This window comes from Telopea speciosissima, chromosome 6 (assembly GCF_018873765.1).
Source record: "Telopea speciosissima isolate NSW1024214 ecotype Mountain lineage chromosome 6, Tspe_v1, whole genome shotgun sequence".
NCBI classification, from domain to species: domain Eukaryota; kingdom Viridiplantae; phylum Streptophyta; class Magnoliopsida; order Proteales; family Proteaceae; genus Telopea; species Telopea speciosissima.
Genome location: NC_057921.1, coordinates 39856602 through 39880625, shown reverse-complemented (window position 1 = coordinate 39880625; position 24024 = coordinate 39856602). Strand labels below are relative to the sequence as shown.

At 40.7% G+C, this 24024-nt stretch overlaps 1 protein-coding gene and 1 long non-coding RNA gene across 3 annotated transcripts in view; one reads left to right on the top strand and one right to left on the bottom strand.

The window, feature by feature from the left end:
- The window catches only part of LOC122664099 (DENN domain and WD repeat-containing protein SCD1), a 149869-nt gene that overhangs the window by 31250 nt on the left and 94595 nt on the right, over positions 1-24024 (bottom strand). For both annotated transcript variants that reach the window (XM_043859789.1, XM_043859788.1), the window contains exons 15-21: positions 8858-8933; positions 8545-8618; positions 8413-8463; positions 7324-7481; positions 6920-6967; positions 5454-5511; positions 4586-4669 (exon numbers count right to left, since the gene is read on the bottom strand). In XM_043859789.1, coding sequence (XP_043715724.1) covers positions 4586-4669; positions 5454-5511; positions 6920-6967; positions 7324-7481; positions 8413-8463; positions 8545-8618; positions 8858-8933 — 549 coding nt within the window. The remainder of the gene's footprint in view (positions 1-4585; positions 4670-5453; positions 5512-6919; positions 6968-7323; positions 7482-8412; positions 8464-8544; positions 8619-8857; positions 8934-24024) is intronic.
- On the top strand, positions 1720-23719 carry LOC122664101. The gene is made up of 3 exons (XR_006333285.1): positions 1720-1731; positions 9251-9259; positions 23497-23719. It is a non-coding gene; the product is annotated as an uncharacterized LOC122664101 (long non-coding RNA).

The window sequence follows — 24024 nt, the reverse complement described above, 5'->3', positions numbered from 1 at the left end:
AAAAGTGCACTAAAATATTCATTTGTTCTGATGTGTAAAAAATTATTTTCATTCAGAGCGACTTTGACAGCATTCGCGCACACCAAATAAGGTTTGCTAATTATGGAGTTACTATTATGTGTGGTGGTTGGACTGGACACACTAGACAGTCCATCATCAACTTCATGGTCTATTGTGATGGCAAGACCGTCTTCTTAAAGTCAGTGGATGCATCAAAGGAGAAAAATGATGCAATGTACATATACTAGTTGTTGAAAGAAGTAGTGGTCCTGTGGAAGAAGTAGAGCCACAAAACATTGTCCAACTAGTGATGGACAACGGGAGTAATTTTAAGAGGACAGGAGAGAAATTGATGAATAGAAAAAGAAAGAAGGTGCATCTTTTCTGGACTCCATGTGAAGCCCATTGCGTTGACCTCATGCTTAAAGATAAGGGAAAGAAATCTTTGGTAGTGGGTGTGGTCAAGTGAGCAAGACAAGTGACCACATTTGCATATAACCATGGATAATCTTTACAATTATTAAGGGATAAATGCGGAGGGAATTTGGTGAGGCCTAACATTACTCAATTTGCCACCAATTACATTGCATTGCAGAGCTTTCAGGATAAGATGGTTGGCCTGAGATTTATGTTTGCTAGTGAGAAGTGGTTTGGTTGGAGAGAGTCAAGTTCACCAAGGGGTAGGGCAGCACATACTACCATCTCTAGTGACCAATTCTGGCATGATTTGAAGAGAGTCATTCTTATATTGGATCTAGTGGTAAGGGTTCTGAATATCGTAGACATAGAGAAGAATCCGACCTTGCCACATGTGTATGCTACCATGCAACTAATGAAAGAAAGAGTGAGAGCAGCATTCCCTAAAGGTGGGAAGGGGTATATCAAAATCATTGAAGACCAATGGGAAAAGCACTTGTCCCATCCACTACATAAAGCTACTGAGTTTTATACTTTTATATGTTTAGTACAAGATATTTAATTTACATTTGATTAACAATTTTACATATTCATAACCTTGGGTTGGATGATACACTAATAGAGCAGTGGAGTTAGTGGTGGAAGAGTTGGTCCCTAAAGCTAAGGAGCAGTCAAAATGCAACAATGAGGCGAGAGTTGGTACTTGGTACTTATTAATAGTAATTTACTATATGGTGTACTAATCCAAGGCATGCTTGAAATGAACATAGATAAAGGTCTTTAGGGATGCAGTTAGTAGTATCAGTCGTGAAGCCACAGTGAATAGTAGACAAACCGTAGACCCTGATATGTCTCTGCATTATTTGTCATTATGTCATCTTGTCTCCATTTAAATCATGTACCTATAAATAATCCTAATATTTTAAACTTCTAATGCAGGCGAATGGTGGGTCCTCTATGGAAAAGATGCACCGTACTTAAGAACGGTAGCAATTAAGGTGCTATCTCAAACTTGTTCCGCCTCTGGATGCAAGCGCAACTGGAGTACATTGTCATTCATCTATAGTAGGAGGCGGAACCGACACGGTCACAAACAATTGGAGCAGTTGGTGTTTGTGCATTACAACATGAGATTGAAGATGTATCACTTACACCAAGCCATAGAGGGTGATAACATGCCAATCGAGCCTGCCGATGTTTTCCAGATCGACTCAAATGATGAGAATCATAGTTGTCAAGGCGGCACCAAGGTGGTTTTGTAGGGGTCTAGGCGACAGGCGCCTTATTGCAAGGCACCTTGCAATGGTTTTATTGGTATTGGACCCGGTTCTGACACTTATTTATGCCAAATATCATTTAAGTAAATGTTTTTATGTTTGGTATTTCATTTACTTAATATATTATTCATAAATAAGCAAATACCCCCTATTTGAATCTAATAAAATAGTTAAAAAAATAAAATTCCAAAAGGACAAAAAGTCAACCCCCCCCAGTTCAAGAACAAAATTTGGATTTTCGACAGTAGGTGAAATTTTCAACTTTCTAATGTAGGGGTTTTTTCTCATATTTAAAAATTCTATAAATCTTAATATGGTAAACCATTGCTAAAAACCAAAAGTGCGATCAAATATTTAATTTGTTTTGATATCTAAAAATATTTTCATTCAGAGCGATTTTGACTGCATTTGCGCGTACCAAATAAGGTTTGACCGGAACATAACTTCTTCAATATAAATCAGATTTAAGCAATTTTAGATTTGTTGGAAAGCTAGGTTTGTGCTCTACCTAATACTAAAAGTCTCATGTAAAAATAAAATCATTTGACTAGTCAAACTTCTTAGAGAACAAGAACATTTCTCTAAATCGAGAGCAATTTAATTACTTATAGATAAGATCATATATTCTAAGAACAGTATAAACCAAATGTATGTTTGATTGTTTCAAGCTTCCAATAACTTCCTTCTTCAGTTCTGCTATCTTCTAGTTCTATGTGGATTTTTGAGGACTTGATGTGGCTTAATATTGATTTTTGATGGCTTGATGTGACTTAATGTTTGATGACTTGAGGTGGCTTAATGTTGATTTTTTATGACATAAGGTATATATTGTAGTATACTAAAATATTGTAGCATAGTAAAAAATGTTAGAAAAGGGGGGAGGTAAAAAATAACACTTGGGGGCACCTTGGTCGCCTAGGCGGGCGCCTTGTTGCCTAAACACTTAGGCCATAGTTTTCAAGGCGGGAAGGCGACCATGGCGTTTTAGAGAGCCAAAAATCAAGGCGACAACGCCATGGCACTCAAGGTGTCCAAGGCGACCAAGGAGTTTGGATGCCATGATAACTATGGCTTAGACACCCCTCCACCGCCTTGCCGCCTTGACAACTATGATAAGGATCACCTATACCAGTAGGTAAGGGATTGAGGTGAGCCAATTATGGATCAGGCTGGGGGTAGGCCCAACCCGGAGATAACTACTCAGATGGGTACTGACATGGATGAGTATATGTTGTCTCATGAGGGCCGTGTGCATTGACAGACACCCCGACCTTTCGAGTCTCAGGCTAGTGGGGTTGATGAGGAGAACCTTGAGTTGCCAGGTTCAGGCACCGGTAGTGGTGATGATGATGGTGGTGATGGTGATGATAGTGATGATGGTGATGGGGATGATGGGGGTATGCACGAGAGGTATCACTACCAGGAGCCAGAGCCAGTGCGCTTCATAGGAGTGACTCAGTACACTCATGCCACACAGGATGAGGACCATGGTGGACTTGCCTACAGGAGAGGCTCATGTTGCCGATTCACACCATTAGCTGGGGAGCAACAAGATAGCATGGATGACAATATTGGAGGCATGAGTATGGAGAGTGGTATTCATCATTGGGAGCTGTGGCATGCACCATCATCCATATATGGCACGAGGAGCATCTATTCTGAGTATAGTCACTATACTGGGTATGGTCAGTTTTGGGCTTTTGGGAAGGCCAGCTCTTCATCATCATTACCCTCTGCCTATGAGTATGAGGGTCAGGTTTTGTGGAAAGCATCTTTGGGGTCCCGGCCCCCCGCCATAAATGTCGGTGCCGATTTGGATTCCACGGGTACCATCTAGTAGCGGTGGCTTTCGATCAAGTTCCTTACGTTTCAGCGATATATACCCTAGGTTAGGGTTCCTCCAATGATGATTTGGTTTATAGGGCTGTTGTGGACAACTTCGAGTGTTACTTCCAGCATAATATGTCATGGCCACCCTTGTGATTCAATCAGAGTAGAGCTTGATTCGACAACAACAACAACATGGTAATTTTGATGGTCCGGCCCGACTCTCATTTCAGTACTAGGCTACTCTCATATGGTAGTTCTTGTTACACACTTACACTTGTATTTGTTTAATCTGTCTCTTTCCAAGTTTCTAACCATTATTAACAAACTGTTGAACCATCACCATGTATGATTATGAAATAGAATATGATGCCTAATGGTTTGATGTTTTTTAATTCCTCATGCTTATTTAAGTTGTTTACACATCTACTTTAATTATATGTGTTCTAACTATTGTGTGGAATAGCCTAGGGTAGACTTCACGTACGCTGTAGACACCAACATAGGGTCCGAAGTCAAAGTATCATTTTGGGTTTGAATTTGTAAAAACTAATATTTCCATTGTGTTTAGAAGGCCTAAAATAGGGTGGAAGTCAAGTTTCAGGACTTATCTTGGCCACATGGCCACTAAAACCCACCACCGAGTAGAGACGAGAAAAAATACACCATCTTGGCAGAACTCGGTTTCAAGGCCTGGTGAAACAGAGTCCTAAAACCTTGCATTCATCTTTATTGTTTGTTGTGGCCTTGTAATCTTGTGTACGCAATTTTTGCAATTCAATAAAATCTTTCTTGTTGCATATCCAGGGTAAAAAAAAAAGGGGGCTGTTACAACCCTAAAGCTTGATCTCAAAAGTCAGAAATTTCTCTAAAAAACTCTCCAAGGTTTTGCTTAACGTAGGCAATTCCACTTGTCAATGAAGTGTTAGCTGGGATGAATATAGTTCACTTGCTATAACTATATAGGGAAATCCTCATCAAGCCATAGTCAAAGAAACCATAACAAAAGAATAAGAGTAAGGAGAAGAAAAAGGAAAAGGGGAAGAAACAAAATGACAACTTACAAACTGCTTGTAGCCAATATTGTTTTTCTCAGCAATTGTCTCAATTATGTACCAAGCATCATTATCAGGAAGTCCTAACCCAGCCTGACATGGAAAAAAGGGGGTGGGGGATTTTGTATCAGAAATCACTGTATATACAAATTTGGAAAAAAGTTGTTTGCATGACAATTATGATAAGCTCTGCAGGTGGGCAGCTTGATTTGAAGAACTTGTTATGTTGGCTTGGCTACTATAACTGTTGGACAAATGGAAAACCCTCTACATTGGCAATGGGTCAAATTTCAGCCCCACCTCAATCATGGGGCCCCACTATGTCTTTGACTCTTTCCCCCTTGTCTTTTCAACAGTCTGATAGCCAAAATATCTTAAAAAGTGGGCTTCAGTTTTTCTGTGGGGCAAGATATTTTTTTAACCCAAATGTAACAAAAGCATAATGTCATGGTGTCTAGGCAACCCAAGGCATTGGCGAGGGATTGGAAGCAAGGCAAAATCACAAGGCAACCAAGGCGCCCAAGGCACCTGAACACCTAGGGGACACCTATTTATTAAGTATAGGACCTGCCATAGGGACAGATGTGGGCGTACCTTTGTGAGTGACCACACTGCACCCGTCTCAGTGGGCAAGATTTAGCCAAAGATAAGTAGGGGAAGTGGCTAAATAGTGAGCGTAAGACAACAAATTATAAAAATACCACTACATTCATAGAAAAATGGCCTTTTTGTAACCAATGAGACTTTCAGACAGATTTGAGCCGCTTCCCCTAGTGACTTTTAGCTGTTCTTTACATTCACCACAGCATGGTGAACTTGGTGAGATTCACTACTTCCATGGCAGACATAGATTGGTAAATATGATAAAAGAACATACCGTGTGTGATGCCACAATAATTAGTTGTGCTGTCACCAGTGTCACGTAATTGGCTTCTCTGAGGTAACAAATAATCATATGCAAACATTATCATTATGAACTTGGATGAAGATTTCTACAGAGCTAATTAAAACTATGACAAACCAATTCCCAAAACATATGAACATGTAGTTCTACAGATGACAGGAAGGAGTGGTGGAGGAGCTCCTAAGCTAGAGTTCAAACTTCTGAACAAAGATTATCTCCCTTAAGGCCTGGCAGGGGCATTGAAGAGTAGTTTAGAAGAATTTCCTAAGAATTGTTTTAGTTTCAAAGCCTACTATGTTGTGTGGTCAGTCAGTTCGGCTGTGTGTTATTTTTATTGTAAGTTGATTTGATAAGCCCAAAAAGTGTGCTACATCAGATGGCACATTGGAGACAGAAGGGTCTAAGTTCAAAAGTCAAATTTGTTTGAAGAAGGAAAGACATCAATCAATCATAGTGGGAAGCACTGCAAGCTGCTTACTAAGAGGGCGCTATTTAATGGGCACACTTGACAGCCAGCCACTGTCACCTTATCACTCCATTCCTTTTTTCTGATGATTTTTTTGAAATATGAAAATTGATTCAGAACATCTCTTCCCCCGTATATCTATCAATTCAAAGTATTCCATTTTACAATTAGTTCATGCACAAAGAGTGAATTGGAGGATAATTGATATTAAATCTAGCACTCCTAGGGTGATTAGTGATCAGGAGAAGAAGCATGGTTGGTTAGGGTGTAGGAATTGCTTTCTGTGATCTCTTTACATTGCCTTGCTACGTCTCGGACTGATATTTTGGTCTTAATAATAGACATTCCATGGACTTTGTAGTTTTCGCTATTTAAGCAATAAGACATCTTATGTAAGGATGGTCTTCTGGTCATATTATCATTTGTTATAAATAGGGGGTAAAAAAAAGGAGGAAAACAGAAACATATGTAAAACATATGATCATATATATTGAGATATTTCAAAAGGGAAAAGATCCCCAAGATGCAAGTGTCCCAATTCCTTTTGCACGCCCCCACCCATTTTACTGTAGTGGCCCCGCTTTGAAATCCCCAAAACACCCCCTATTTAAGGGTTTCCTGTAATGATCCCCCCCTCCAACGCCTGAAACTGCACATGGGCATCAGAGGGAACCATCTCCCTATTTCAAATATTAAGTTGGATCAGAAAAATCTAGGCCCTTGGTGCTAAAGCAGAGCATCTACCCTGCTTGAATCCACAAGAGTTATGCACATGAAGGAAATCCTTTTATAAAGGTTCCACAGGGATTTATCATGCCAAAAGGAAATTCAGTTGACCAAGTGAAAAGTTTATCCACAGAACATTGGAAAATCAGACGAAGGAAAAGCAACGTAGTTAGAGCAATAAGACTATAATGGAACAAGAATAAAGCTGATGCATATAACAAAGCCTCCAGGTAAGTAGCGCACATACTTGCTTGAAGACTGGTCCATTAAATACTCAAAGTATCCTTCCCAGAAGCTGTTAAGAACATCAACAATGAATGGGAAAAAATTGTTCATCAAAGAACAGAAAAACGAAAAATCAAACTACAGTTTTTGCAGTAAACGTTCAGAGATGTAACACTCAACCAGACTTGGGAGAATCAGCTTAGGGATTATGAAGTTTTACATCCTCCCTTATATCCTTGTCTGGACATCCTATAGCCAGCCATCTACTATTCTTTCTCGGATGAACTTCCTGGTTCACCTTTCTTATCGTGTACTATCGTTTTTCATATCTTAAATGAAACTTTCTTTTTGAATTATCACAAAAAGAAGAAAGAAAAAGAATTAATGACACAGTACGAGTGATAAAAATTCCTATATGATACACACCGTAATTCCTCCCAAATTGAAAGAGAAAGGAGATGACGTTGAACATAGTCTGGAACATTATTAGAGTCCTTCTTGAACATTTCAGCAGATACTTCAAGAGCATCTCTCACAGTTGCCATGTCATTCCGAGAGGTGGCACGACTAATTGCTGTTTTTAGCTGAAGTTTCACAATAAGGTCCAATAAGACAGGTTAACATTAATGGATATGGTAAGACTTCAAAGATACACCAATGAAACTAAGCGAGGACACGTAGGACAATAAAAATGAAGAAAAGCCAAGTAAAATTGTACAAAGATGGTGTCTCATATACAGAAACTCATATTTTTTTTTGGTGGAAAAAGAAACTCATATTTAGGGATCCTTCGACCCAACTATCATTTAATTAGTTCAACTTCTCATGCTAAAGAAAATTTAATCGATATGTGAGAACTTAATTTATTCCCACAGGAAACTGTGACAAACAATTTTCATTGATGGGAGTAGCTCTGATTTTAATCAAACCAAAAAAAAAAAAAAAACTCATTCACTTCCGAAAGATACTTATCCAGTTATGCATGTTCCTATTGTAAATTAGAGTCTCTTTTGACAACAAATGAAGAAAAGTCAAGTAAAATTGTACAAAGATGGTGTCTCATATAAAGAAACTCATATTTAAGGAATCCTTCGACCCAACTATCACTTAATTAGTTCAACTTCTCATGCTAAAGAAAATTTAATCGATTTATGAGAGCTTAATTTATTCCCCCAGGAAACTGTGACAAACAATTTTCATTGAAGGGAGTAGCTCTGATTTAAAAACAAAAAGGGTGTACCCAGTGCACGAGGCTCCTGGCACTGCAGGGTCTGGGGAGGGTCATAATGTACGCAACCTCACCCTTGTTTTCGCAAAGAGGCTGTTTCCAGACTTGAACCTGTTACCACTTGGTCACAATGGAGCAACCTTACCGTTGCACCAAGGCCCACCCTCTAGTAGCTCTGATTTTAATCAAACCAAAAAAAATAATTCCTTTACAACCAGAAGATACTTATTCAGTTATGCACGCTCCTATTGTAAATTAGAGCCTCTTTTGACAACATCACAACATACCAGTTCTTTCACGGCAACAAACTGCTCCTCCGTTAACTGACCAAGCCATCCCTGAGAACGTACGAGCTATAAGTAAAAGATTTTCATGCATAGAAAACATTCAAACAAAATATTCTATCTGGAGTTACTTACCGAATGAATGTGTTCTCTTATACATTCAACAAACCCACTACCTCCAATGCCCTCTGCATCAGACTCAATTAAAGCTGCAAACCAATAAAAGTTCACTAATACACCAAAACGATTTACGCAGCTCCAACAGATAAATAGTTGCATCCTCTTTTTTGAATGATAATTTGAAAATTAACTGATACAACAAAAAGTTGCACCTTCTTTCCTGAATGATAAAAGAGAATAATGATCTGTATAATTTGCATTTCAGTGCGATGAAATGCAAAAAATTAACATCAACAAATCAAGGAGATGGCATCTCATAGAAGCATACCAAGGATTGTCCCATATTCGAAAGATGAAAGAGGATCATCTGTTGCACCCAATTTCAAAAGGCGCAACCACAACCCCTGTTTAACAAAGAAAATTGAACAGAACAGCTATTAGAAACCAAAATCATAGTAAGAACTCAGCAATATAACTTGATCAACCACAAAGCAGGAAATTGGCAACATGAAATGAATATAATCATCTTAGACAGCTTGGCCAGAATCAGACTATTTTTTTTTCTCGCATACTTTAAGGAGGTGAAACATTGGAATTCTTCCTAATAGCAGAACAATTGAACACACTAATTAGAAATTCATAAATCTCAGCATTTATTATATAATCAAGAGATACCTAAAGTAAAGAATTGAAAGTTGAAACAAAACTGTTTACTTGCTAGAAGATAACTGTAGAAGAGAACATCATGACATTCTTTCTTATACTATTGATGACTTTGTTTATGATGGAGAAGCTCTCAAGGATGTGCACCAGTATAGAAGCCTGATTGGGAAGCTTATTTCTCTGACGGTTACCAGGCCTGATATTTCCTTTGCAGTGGGTGTGCTCAGTCAGTTTATGCATTCTCCTTGGAAATCTCATTGGGAAGCTGTTGTTCGAGTGTTGAGGTATCTCAAAGGTGCTCCTACTAAAGGTCTCATTTATCGGCCTAACAGACATATAGATGTGGTTGGTTTTTCTGATGTGGATTGGGCTGGTTCAGCTAGTGACAGGCGTTCCACTACTGGTTATTGTACCTGATGGCTGGAAAATTGTGTCTTGTATGACATTAAAGCCCCTAGGGCAACACAAGATAAAACCGTATGGACAATTATACCCTTGAACCCCATATTACAACACTCCCCCTCAAGTTGGCGCATGAATATCACACATGCCCAACTTGCATACAAGAGGACCAAAATATTAACTACTAAGACTCTTGGTGAAAAATCAGCCAACTGATCTCTAGACTTGACAAAAGGAGTACAAATTAGAGCCTATTCGAGCTTTTATTTAATGAAATGTTGATCAATTTTCACATGCTTGGTTCTGTTGTACTGCACTGGATTGTGGGTAATACTGATCACAGACTTGTTGTCACAGTAAAGCATCATAGGTAAAGATGTAGGTAGACCTAAGTCCCTCAACAACCCTTTTAGCCACATTAATCACAGATGCCATGGGACATGGCACGAAACTCAGCTTCAGCACTTGATCGGACAACAACCGATTGCTTCTTGCTTCGCCAGGTGACCAGCTTACCTCCAACAAACGTACAGTAACCAGAAGTAGATCATTGATCGTCAAGAGAACTGGCCCAGTCAGAATCTATAAAGGCTTCGACTCGCATATGATCATGAGGAGAAAATAAAACACCTTTGCCTAGGGCAGCTTTCAAGTATCGCAAAATCTGGATAATATCATCCCAATGGGAAGAATAAGGGTCATGCATATACTGGCTGACCAAGCTAACTGCAAAAGCTATATCCGGTCGTGTATGAGAAAGATAGATTAGCTTGCCCACTAACCTTGGGTACTACTCTTTATCAGCAGGATCACCAACTTTGTTGGAAAGATGAACATTGGCCTCAAGAGGGGTATCTTATGGTTTGCAGCCCAACATGCCTGTCTCAGATAATAAATCCAAGGTGTATTTTCTCTAAGAAAGAAATACACCCTTGGTAGAGCGGGCAACCTCAATTCCAAGAAAGTATTATAATAGGCCAAGGTCCTTGATTTCAAATTCCTTCCCAAGATAATCCTTTAGGTGAGAGATCTGCTCCTTGTCGCTGTCCATAACCACAATATAGTCTACATAGACGATAAGAATAGCAATCTTGGTTCCAGTTCTCTTGATAAAAAGAGTATGGTCAGCATTGCTTTGAGTGTAGCTAAATGAGACCATTGAACAATGAAATCTGCAGAACCAAGCCCATGGGGACTGTTTTAAACTGTATAAGGCATGCTTCAGCTTGCATACCTTCCCATGGGTCTCCTGAATGGCAAAACTTGGAGGAATATCAAGATAAACGTCTTCCTCTAATTCCCATGTAAAAAAGCATTTTTTACATCTCATTGTTACAACTCCCAGCCAAGGTTCCTGAGTGGCAAAACTTGGAGGAATATCAAGATAAACTTCTTCCTCTGATTCCCCATGTAAAAAAGCATTTTTTACATCTAATTGTTACAACTCCCCTTAAGCTTAAGGGGAAATTCTACATGACAGTAATAAGACCAGCAATGACATATGGGGCAAAATGTTGGGCAGTTAAGAAGAGTAATATAGATAAGATGAAAGTAGCGGGGATGAGGATGTTGAGGATGATGTGCGGCAAGACCAAGAGAGATAGAGTAAGGAATGTTTGTATTAGAACCGAATTGGGAGTTGCACCAATCCAGGAAAAGCTCCGTGAGAGCCGCTTGAGGTGGTTTGGTCATGTCCAACAGAGACCCAAGGATGCACCAGTAACGAAGAGTGACCAGATTCAGCTTGTAGGAGCCAAAAGAGGTAGGGGCAGACCTAAAATGACTATTGGAGAAGTGGTAAGAAAGGATATGCATATGGTAGGGCTCGATCCTAGTATGACTACAGATAGAGTTGTTTGAAGGACAAGGACCCGTGTAGCCGACCCCTTGTAAGGGGATGCTGCTTTGACTACTGCTTAGACTTTTTCCTTTAGTAATTTAAAAATTTTTTTACTTCCTTTTGCTCTTGTTTACTTTTTACTTTTTTTCTACTTCTCTTATTTCCTTTTCTGTCATGGCCTCTTCGGATCCATGTAGCCGACCCCATTTAGTTCCGGATAAGGTTATGGTTGTTGTTTGCTACAACTCCCAACCAAGGTTAACTACACAAGACAAGATAACACGTATTGTGTTCATTTTTGCAACAGGGGTAAATGTTTCTTGGTAGTCAAAACCATAGGTTTGTGTGAACCCTCTAGAACCCAGCTGGGCCTTGAACCTATCAATAGTTCCATCTGAATTCTGTTTAACAGCAAACACCCACTTGCAGCTAACTGTTTTCTTCTCGGGAAGGAGGACCAGATCCCAAGTGCCATTTTTCTCCAGAGCATGCATTTCTTCCAACATGGCTGCCTTCCACTTTGGATCGCGAAGAGCTTCCTACCAAATTTTGGGAAGAGAAACAAAGGACAAAGAGGAAACAAAGGCACGGTATGAAGGACAAAGAGACTCATACGAAACAACCTAGGAGATAGGATGTTGTGTACAAGTTCTAACCCCTTTACGATGAGCAATAGGTAAACCCAAAGGAAGGTCAGACACAATAGGTAAAGGTGAAGAAGAAATACCTAGATCCAATATAGGAGGAGCCGGTGGCTCTAGAGCAGCTACAGTGGTGTCTCTTTGACCTTGACGATTATATGTATGAACAATAGGAGGTTTAGGTGGTGAAAGAATAACAACTGGTGATGTTGCCTCCCCCTGGACTGAAGGGCAGGGTCATCACTAGGATGTGGTATAGGAATAGGCATATCAAGCATATCAAGCATCTTGGCACCAACGAAATCACCCCCATGACGAGAGGCCGGAGGAAAATATGGGACAGCTTCATTAAACACCACATCCATAGTAACCAACATCCAACGAGTGGGAGGATGGTAGCATCGAAACCCTTTTCTGGGTATGAGAATAACCAACAAAAATGCACTTCAATCCTCGAGGTACCAAGTTACCAGGATGTTGGTGATTTCGAGCATAACATACACAACCAAATACCTTCGGTGGAACGGTGAAGGAATTGTTTCCTTGGAGAACCTTCACGAGCGAGTTAAAGTTGAGCAAACGGGTAGGCATGCGGTTGATCAAGTATGCAGCGGTTAAAACAGCCTCACTCCAAAAATGAGGAGGAACATTCATTTCAAACATAAGTGCATGAGCCACTTTGAGTAAATGCTTGTTCTTACATTCAGCCACTCCATTCTACGTCGGTGTGTCAACACAGCTGGTCTGATGGAGGACATCATGAGATGCAGGATAAGCATGAAATGCCCCATCGGTGTACTCTTTACCATTGTCACTACGGAGAATTTTAATTTGGGCATTAAACTAAGTATGCACAAAATTATGAAATGACTGAAAACAATGGAAAAAATCACTTTCATGGTGTAATAAATAAATCCAAGTGTACTGAGTATGACAATCAATAAAAGAGACAAACTACTTAAAACCAGAAATTGAAGAACATCGGGAAGGGCCCCACACATCATAATGAATTAACATAACAGGAGAATCACTTTGAGAATTTGAACTAGAATAAGAACGTGTTTGCTTGGCTAAAATGCAAGCATCACAAAAAAATCCTTAGGAGTACATTTAGAAAATAAATTAGGAAAAGCTTTAACTAAGGTGACCATAGGAGGGTGTCCTAAACATCTATGCCAAAGCATAGTTATCAAGGCGGGAAGGTGACCATGGCGTTTTAGAGGGTTAAAAAACAAGGCGACACCGCCATGGCGGCAAAGCGCTCGCCATTGCGCCCAAGGCGTCCAAGGTGACCAAGGAGTCTAGACGCCATGGCGACGCCTTGATAACTATGTGCCAAAGTAGTAAGTTAGAAGGAATAGCAGGATCAACAACATTAGGAAGAGCATGGCAGAGAGACGGGGTAACAACATCAACCATCCTGATGGCCGTATTTGGATCATCTGGGATCCCTCTAAAATCAAAATTTCTCCGATCTCCTCTTCAGCCCAATTCCTCCATCTAAGCTTCTCTGATAGCTTAAACCAATTCTCCTTTTTCTTCACTATTACCTATGCCTTCAACTGCCCTATGCTAAGACAAGATCTTTAGACAGACCTCCGTAACCTTGCGGGTTCCATAGATTCTCTCCCTTGGGGTATTGGTGGTGACTTTAATGTCATCAGATATGGCTATGAAAAACAGGGAGGTGACCACTTGGATCTTGAATCAATGGCTGCTTTCAATGATTGTATCGAGGACTTGAGCTTGGATGATCTCAGATGGACAGGTCCCCCCTTCTCCTGGAGCAATAAAAGGGCTGGTCCTGCAAGAATAGCCTGCAAGTTGGATCGGATTTTAGTAAATGAATCATTGCTGGCTTCCTTTCCTTCCTCCTCTGCAAATTTTGACCCCCCTGGTATATCTGATCACAGCCCCATAGCTTTATCCATCCAGCCCTATAACTCCTTTGGCCCAAAACCTTTTAAATACTTTGATATGTGGTCCAAACACCCCTCTTTCCTGTCCACAGTCAAGGATGCTTGGGACAAGCCTGTGCAAGCTTTCTCCTCCCCTCTTTAGCCTTGGCTAGGAAGCTCAGGAATGTAAAAAATACTCTCAAATCCTGGAACCTCAGCACCTTTGGAAATGTCTCCCAAAATGTCAAGGACTGCCAGGATAAGCTTGCAAATATTCAGATTCAAATTTAGATGGACAACTTCAATGATCAATTGGCTACAGATGAGAAAGCTACTACCCTTGAATTATCTCTGCTCCTCAATCAAGAAGAAAGCTTCCTGAAGCAAAAATCCAGGATTAGGTGGCTTGAACTTGGGGATTCCAATTCAGCTTATTTTCATCGTTCTCTGAAATCAAGAACCAATCATAACTCCATAATTCAGCTAGCTGCTCCTAATGGATCTCCAGTTACCACTGTGAATGGTGTCAAAGATATGGCTGTGAATTACTTCAAGAATCTCTTCTCGGGTCCTTTGGATGAGACCATAGTTGTCATGGCGTCGCCATGGCGTCCTGGCGCTAGAGAGGGCTGCATGGCGACCTACGCCATGGCGACCCTCTTTGATTTCTTCTTCCTGACTCTCTTTCCCTCTTCGATTTCTTCTTCCTGTCTTCGATTTCTTCTTCCCTCTTCGATTTCTTCTTTCCCTCTTCAATTTCTTTCGATTTCTTCTTCGATTTCTTCTTCCTGTCTTCTTTCCCTCTTCGATTTCTTCTTCCTGTCTTCTTTCCCTCTTCGATTTCTTTCGATTTCCTCTTTCCCTCTTCGATTTCTTCTTCGATTTCTGAATTTTCTTCTTAAAACTTGAGAAACAATAGAGAAAAAATAAAACATGGCTTGAGTATACATCTATTAACACATTAAAAATAGAGAAAATAAAAAATAAAACATGGTTGACATGCTCGCCATGGCAACGCCATGGCGGGCGACATGTCGATATATCGACGTGACACCCCTCCACCAACTTGGATCGCCGTGACGCCGTGACAACTATGGATGAGACTGAACATGTCCCTGATAATGTGCTCAACAAGTTCATCCCAAATGAACTCATTCAGTCTTTTAATGCCATTCCAAATGAGGAGGAAATTATTGCTGCAATTCATTCCACCAAGCTGAATCGAGCTCCCTGGCCAGATGGATTCAGCATGGGGTTTTTCTTAGCTGCTTGGGATATCTTCAAGGATGATCTTATCAAAGCAATCACTAGTTTTTTCCTCAACCCCAGCCAGATCAACGAGGTGAATCACACTTTTCTTTGCCTCATTCCTAAGAAGGAAGGAGCCTTAGTGATGATTGATTTCAGGCCCATAGCCCTCTGCAACCTGATCTACAAATTTATAGCTAAGATCCTTGCTTCCAGGCTCAAGAAAGTGGTGGATCTGCTAGTCAGTGAGAACCAGTCAGCCTTCATCCCGGGTAGAAGTATTTGTGATAACATCCTTCTTTGCAATGAGATTGTCAGAGGATTTAACAGGAAAAACCATTCCCCGGCTGCTCTTATGAAGATTGATATTCACAAAGCCTTTGACTCTCTGAGATGGGATTTTATAGCAAATGTCATGAACAAAATGAGATTTCCAGCAGTCTTCATTCATTGGATCCACTGCTGCATCTCCACTCCAAAGTTCTCAGTTCTTATTAATGGTAGTCCAGCAGGCTATTTTGGCTCCACTGTAGGGATTCGACAAGGCTGTCCTCTTTCTCCCTACTTCTTCACCTTAGCCCTAGAATTTCTATCCAGGGAAATTCAGCTTTGCACTGACCAGAATCTCATCTCTCCCATTCCCAAATGCAAAACCCTCAAACTCTCACATTTGGCATTTGCTGATGATCTCATGATATTCTCCAAGGCCTCCATCACCTCTTTTAAGTCCATCATGAACTGTTTGCAGCACTTTAAAGCTTTATCAGGGCTCCACATCAACCCCCATAAGTCCCTTCTCTTCGTAGCTAGTGTCCCAGATGATTTCAAGGCTGCTTTGAAGGATATTTGTGGCTTCAGTATTGGTCAACTCCCAGTGAAGTACTTGGGCCTGCCTATGATTCCAGCAAGACTTTCGCCCCATCACTGCACTCCTATGCTGGATCTTATCAGGAAGCGTCTACAACTCTGGAAGGGCAAGCTTCTCTCCTATGCAGGCCGATTGGTTCTTGTCCAGTCTGTTCTCCTAGCCTCCTACATCTACTGGTCGGGTATCTATGGCTTGCCTCAGTCCACCATTCAGTCTTTGGATACCCTCATGGCTTCTTTCCTTTGGAAAGGCACTGATGCCACTAGATTCCTCCGGCCTATCAGCTGGAACTTGATTTGTCATCCTTTAGAGGAAGGAGGTTTGGGAATTAGAAGGATCAAAGATGTGAATTCTGCTGGCATTATCAAACTTCTTTGGAAGATTGTTTCTAGGGCCAAAAGTTTTTGGGTGGATTGGATATATTCAGGTCTTCTCTGCTCAGACTCTATTTGGTCGGTCCAAATACATTCAGATGCTTCTTGGACCTGGCGCAAGATTCTTGAGAATAGAGTTCTGACTCTTGGATCTATATGTTCTCACATTGGTAATGGGAATACCACCTTGCTCTGGCTGGACCACTGGCATCCTATGGGCATTCTGCTTCACCAGGTTACCCCTAGAATGATTTATGACTCGAGACTTCCTAGAAATGCTTTGGTGGCTGATATTCTAAATGAAGATGGATGGGACCCCCCTGACTCCACTTCCCCTACTCTTACTTCTATTTGGGCTCTCCTTCCTACAATTTCCAGAAGACCTTTCAACAGGGAAGACTGTGTCTCTTGGATGCCTAGCACTTCGGGAAAGTTCAGCACTAAATCAGCTTGGGACCTTGTCAGAACTAGCCTTCCGCTTGTCCCTTGGAGGAAACTTGTCTGGTACAAGCACCACATTCCAAGACACAGCTTCACGGTCTGGAGAGTCTTATCCAACTGCCTCCCAAAGCAAGCTTTCCTTAGACACCGGCACATTATGGTCTCCCCCAACTGTGGCCTTTGTTGGAATGGGACTGAAGATACAAATGACCTCTTATTTGGCTGCCCCTTTACTCGCTCTATCTGGAAGGGCATCCTTTCCAAATGCTGGCCGTCAAACAGGAGGATTCTTCCTTTTGATCGTGAGTGGATTTGGGTTGATATGACTTTTGGTGGCTCTACTATCTGTGATATGATTGGGAGATTGGCTTTCTCGGCGGCTATCAACCACATTTGGATGGAGAGAAATCTTAGGAAATGGACCTCCAAATCGAGATCTACCAACCAAATTTGGGATTCCATCTCTTTTGAAATCAAAACTAAAAATAGTTTAGCTGCTCCCTCTACTTGTATTGACACCCCAAGGAACAGACTCATTGTTGTATCCTGGGGCCTTTCTTCTATCACCCTTATGCCAGCGGGCTCCGCTATTTGAGCCTTTTCTGCTGGTCCTTGTCTCGTGTTTCTTCCCTCCTTTTTGAGGGTTGCTTTTAATATTGAAATTTTTATTCACCCAAAAAAAAAACAACATCAAGCAAATAGAGACTGCTGTACGCTTTACCAAAGCCAATCATTTCCTCCGTTACCAGATCCTGAAAAAGACAATAAGAAAGGATAAAAATCACTTTACAATTTAGGTCGAAAGTGAGACGACTAATGGAAAGGAGATTAGTAGTAAAATTTAGAACATGCAAAACGGAATTTAGGGTTAGAGTAGGAGAGCATGTGATGGATACCTTCCAAGAAATTGATGAAAGAGAACCATCAACAATGCAGACCTTATCCTTATCAGAACAAGGGGAATATTTGGAGAAAAAATTGACCTTACCAGTCATATAATCTGAAGCACCAGAGTCGAGAATCCATGATTGGAAAATAGTGGATGCACAAATACCATCAAAAGAAATATCTGGATTGGCAGAATCCGAAGGAACTAAGGTGGAAGAGGAAGCGGAAGCAAAACTAGCAGGGCTGGTAGAGTCCAGCTTGGTTACCAAATGACGGAGAAGCTTGGTAAGTTCATCCTGAGAAGTGGAAGGTGCAGCACCAGGTGGATGATCAACTGTGGTGATCTTAGTATGATTTGCAGAAGGTTTCCCACGACCACGACCACAACCCTTAGTGGAAGAAGCAGAAGGGTGCCCATGAAGCTTCCAACAAAATTCCTTGGTATCTCTCTTTCCCATATTATTCACATTTAAGAGGTTCACGATCAGAATGATCATTGGGGCAAGAAGAACCACCTTTGGATTGCCCAGGAGGGGCAGATATAAGTGCAGATCAATCCTGGGAAGGAGGCAGCATGGCAGTACGGAGAATATCCTCAAGTTGGATCAAGGAATAAGCCTGCTCCAAAGTGGGAGATGGATCTCTACTAAGAACCTATGCACGAAGTTGATCATACTCCACATTGAGACCAGCAAGAAAATCATACACCCTGAATTTATCTTCACGTTTCTGGAACTTGATTGCATCTTCAGGGGTAGAGGCCTGGAAAGTATCATAAAAATCCAATTCCTGCCACAGGCTACATAACTCGGAGTAGTACTAGGACAAGCTGAGTTCCTTTTGCTTTGTCTCATTAAGCCACTTATGAAATTCAAAGACATGGGCATCGTTCCCAACCTGGGAATAAGTCTCTTGAGCAACCTTCGAAATTTTTGCAGCTGTATCTAACAGAAGATAGCCACGAGCAAGTTGAGGTGTCATGCTTGAGAGAAGATAAGACATCACTAGGGAGTTAGAAGAACTCCATTTATCTTGTTCAGGACCTGGAGTGGTGGGTTTCTCTTTTGCACCAGTGAGATAACCTAAATATCCACGAGAATCAATGTTGAGATAACAAGACCTTGACCACATAAGTAAGTTGCTACCATCCAAGCGAACGGCGCAAACAGGGAATATGAGGAAGCCATCAGGAGTGCGAACTTGCCCTTCGTTTCTAGAGGTGGCTGAGGAAGAATCCAACATCATCCCAAAAAGAGGAATAACAACTGACAGATCCAGAGAAAAATCAGAACTTCAAGGATCTAAAAATAAATTTCACGAAAAAGAATTTTTGCCCTTTCTAATGCATGAGAAAAGGCAGATCAAATAAACGGGGCAAAAAAAGGGCCCTCGGCGGCAGTGGAAAAACACCACTGAGGTTGGCGGAACAGAGAGGAGGCGGAAACTCTCTCTCTCTCTCTCTCTCTCTCGGTGGCGCTAGAAAGAAACCCGAGAGAAAGAGAGAGAGGCACAGGTGGTGGCAATGCTCACATCGAGAAAGAAGAAAGAGAGAGAGAAAAGATCATGGCGGCGAGAATCCCTAGGTCGATTTCTTCTCCTAGAGCTCTGATACCATGATGGCCGGAAAGTTGTATCTTGTGTCAAAGAGACATAGACCACTCTTTATTTATAATAATGAGATATGGAGTACAATGACATTAAAACCCCTAGGGCAACACAAGATAAAACCCTATGGACAATTATTCCATTGAACCCCATATTACAACAGTACCTTTGTTGGTGATAATCTCATTACCTAGCGGAGCAAGAAGCAGATTACCATTGCAAGGTCTACTGCTGAAGCAGAGTATAGAGCTATGGCCCATATTGCTGCTCATAGTTATCAAGGCGTCGCCTTGGCGACCAGGCGGTTTTCCAAGCCCATGGCGATAGGACGCCATTTCGTCTGTCAAAAAATGGAGCGCCATGGTCTGCAAGGCGTCGCCTTGGTCGCTTTAGGATGCCTATGCTTCTGGGCGGTCGCCATATGTATTTTTTTTAAAAAAGATTTTTGTTTTTTAATTTTTTAATGTAATTTAAGATATTCTAATTGATATAATCTGATTGGTGTGATGCTTTTGGTTCCATGCTCTGAGAAGCATGGAATCATATGTTACAAAAAGAAAAAAAAAAAACAAAAACACCTAAATCGATTCAACATTTCAACACCAATCAACTTAACCCCAAACCCATTTGACCAATTGACCCCAAAAGTTGAAAAACACGAAAAAGAAGAAGAGTTGAGGACTGCGAAAGAAAAATAGAGAAGCAGTGGCGACTTCGAGTCTTCATCTCTTCGACTTCGACTCTCTTCGACTTCGACTCCGTCGAACACTCAAACCTCACTCCTTAGTGCCCAACTGCCCATCGTCCACCAGCGTCCGGCGACTCGGCGAGGATCTCCAGCGGTAAGTATTGTTCTTTTTTTTTTCTTTTTTTCTTTTTTCCTTCTAAAACCTAAACCCTTTCTAAGTTCTAACCCCTGCGGCCCTACTGTTCTTCTTCTTCTTGTCTTCTTTTTTCCTTCTAAAACCTAAACCCTTTCTAAGCCTCAACCTCCACCGGTGACATATCCATCTTCCACCGGCGTCCGACAACAACTCCATTAAAGGTAAGTCCGTGAGTCATTCAGCTTTTCTTTTTCTTCTCTTCTATTTTTTGTTTTTTTTTTTTTTTTTTTTTTTCTTATGCTGCATTGCTGCTGCTGTTCCATCACTTGATTCACTTCCATGTCCCTCTTCTCCAGCTTCCATCCCCAGTCCGGCAGCCCCCAACGGCGACATCTTCAATCTCCACCCCCACCGGCGAGTCGACATCTCCAATTCCACGCCTCCACGGTAAGAGGTGCCATTTTGTTTTTTTCTTTTCTTCTTCTAAAATCTAAAGTCTGAAGACTCTAAACTCTGTTCTTCTAAGTTCTAACCTTCTCTGTGACTGTGTTTCTTCCTTTTGGCAGCAGCAGCCTCATACATCGTCCAGCACTATTGTCTTCCATTCCAGCAGCATTTCCAGCCAGTAAATGTCTTTTTCTTTTTTTTTCCAGTCTCAGTGCTTCACTTATTCTCTTCCTCATTAGTCTAATTATAAATCTGTAATCAGTATTTTTCCTTCCAAGTTCCAAATTTCATTTTTTCCTGATTATCTTTTCATTTTTTATGCTTCACTGCTTACTTGCTTAGAGTTTCAAATTTCAGAAATGTATTACTGTGTTACTAAATTCCTGCTTCCTATATGCCTTCGGTTGGACTAGCAAACACTTCAATATTTTATTCTATTGTGAATCTGTGATAGTTTGATTAGTGATTACACTTTCTATAACATAGTTGTTTTTTTCTTTACTTTTTAAGCTTTTATACACTTCAATTCTCTATATTTTTTATTTTTTTCTATTTTTTGTCATTGTAGACAACTAGACATCAAACAAAGGGAGTAGTGGAGTACAATGGCCAATGTTGATGGTAGTAGTGGGGCTAAAAATATAAGTACAGCGGGGTCAGGGATTGATCCAAGCAAGGATCTGAAAAGAAAGGCCAAGTCTAATGATCCGGGGTGGAAGTATGGATACTGGCCTAATTTAGAAGACAAAAATTGTGTCAAGTGTATCCTCTGTGGGGTGGATACCAAGGGAGGAATAAAAAGATTGAAGCAACACTTGATTGGTGGCTATGGAGATGTAGCCAAGTGCTCAAAGACAACTGCCAAAATTGCTAAAGAGATGAGAGAAGCGATCTTGAAAAACAAGAAGAGGAGGATGGAAAATTTGGATGATTTGGATGTTGGCGGTGGAGATTTTCATGTTGAAGGATCCGAAGAAAGGCATATAGAGTCCGATTTAGGGGGTGGGGACTCGAGCCTTATTCCAAGCTCTGGAACAGCTTCAAAAAAAAATAAAGTTGTCATTCAAACGATAGTCAAACAACAAGGGGTCCCATGGATGCTCATGTAAAGAGGCGGACTCCTGAAGAGGTTGTTGCAGAGAGGCACGGTAAAGGTCCCCAACAGACTACAATGGAGAACCGTATGAGATCAGAGGAGGAAAGAGATAAACTCCGTTCTTACTTTGCAAGGTGGGCTTCTGAAAGTGGCATTCCATTCAATGCATTGAAGCTAAGGAGCTTCGAGGAGTTGGTTGAGGCAATTGGACAATATGGGCCAGGTTTCAAGCCCCCTTCATTTCACGATTATAAGGTTCCTCTATTGAAGTCTGAGAAGGAGAAAGTTGATGAAATAAAAAATAAACATAAAATCTCGTGGAGGAAAGGGTGCACTCTCATGTCTGATGGGTGGACCGACAGGAAAGGAAGAACTTAATTAATTTTCTTATCAATTGTACGGAAGGGACTTTTTTTTTTTTGGGGTCTGTGGATGCATCAAGTCAAATACAAGATGCAAAAATGTTATTTGAGCTCCTTGATAGTAGGATTGAGGAGATTGGAGAGGAGAATGTGGTTCATGTGGTCACTGATAATGCTTCCAATTATGTTGCTACTGGAAGGTTACTAATAGAGAAAAGAAAGAAGTTGTATTAGACTCCATGTGCAGCTCATTGCCTAGACCTTATGATGGAGGAGATAGGCAATATAAAAATATACAAGTCTGTGATACTGAAGGGAAGAAAAATTACTACCTTTATCTATAGGCATGCTCGCCTTCTTGAAGCTATGAGGGTACAAACAAAAGGAGCAGACTTGGTAAGGGCTGGAGTAACCAGATTTGCATCTTCATTTTTAACACTTCAGAGCTTATTGAAGCATAAGGATGCTTTGAGGAGATTATTTCTTTCTGACCATTGGGAGCAATCTAAGTTGTCACATACAGAGGCGGGGAAGCAAATTGTTGAAATAGTTATTTCCACACCTTTCTGGAATGGTGTGCAGGATTGCTTGAGAGCATCAATGCCTCTTCTTCAAGTATTGAGGATAGTAGATGGAGATGAGAGGCCTGCATTGCCTGAAGTATATGTTGCAATGGAAGAGGCAGAGAAGCACATAATATCAAATTTTAAGGGCATAGAAAGGAAATGGAAGAAGATTGTAAAGATTATTGATAGGCGTTGGACAAGTCAAATGGAGCGACCAATATATTTGGCTGCATTTCTCCTTAATCCAAGCAAGTACTTTAAAGCAATTGAGATGGAATCAGATGAATCTTTAGCCAACTCCTTAATGCATAAAGCAAATGATGCCTTTTATGATGTTCTTGTAAGGATGGTGCCTGATACAACCTTGCAAGACAAGATCAGTGAACAATCTGTTGCTTATACTGGAACTAGAGGATCTTTTGCAAAGGATATGGCAATTAGACAAAGGGACAAGTTGAGTCCTCGTAAGTATTTTTTCTTTTAATTTATATTGTTTAGTTGTTTTACTTGTTTGTATTTTGTATTGTATGTTGATTTTAATTTAAGCTATATTTTTTCTTATATATATTATATATATTTATAGTCGTTTGGTGGGAAAAACATGGAAGCTCTACACCTGAGCTTACAAAGCTTGCAAGGCGCTTACTTGGTTTTTGTTGTTCATCTTCTGGTTGTGAGCGCAATTGGAGCATATTTGAGTTTGTAAGTACTTCAGTATTTCAGTACTAAGTTAATATTATTTTTATTTTTTGTTTTTTGTGTGGTTTTAATGTTTTATGAAAGAATGACTTAAAGAATAAAAAGTAATATTTTCATATTGTTTATTTGTTTTTCAGATTCACACCAAGAAGAGGAATCGGTTAGAGCATCAACGTTTAAATGATCTTGTCTACATCCAGTATAATCGCCGTCTTCAAGTAAGGTTCCAAGAAAGAAAGGAACAAAGCAGAAATTATGATCCACTGGAGCTTGATGAGCTAGATTGGAGTAGTGAGTGGATGACTGGGGCTTCAGATGATGAATTAGTTCATCCTTGGGGATGATCTTCATCGTTTTATGGCGCCAATAGAGCAAGGAGGTTTGGACCATCAACCGCTTCAGTTCCACCCCTTCCCTCTTCTTATTCACGGCGTGCTAGGGGGAGGGTTGAGGAGTCTTCAAATGAAGAACTGGAGTTCGGGTTGGAGTTGGATGAACAAGATATGCGTGATGATGAAGATGTTGAGGATGATTTTGGTATAGAAAGTAATGATGCGGACAAACAACAGGAGCAAGAAGATTTAAATATGCTTAATTGGGATTGAAATTTGAAGTTGTGAGGTACTTACTGAA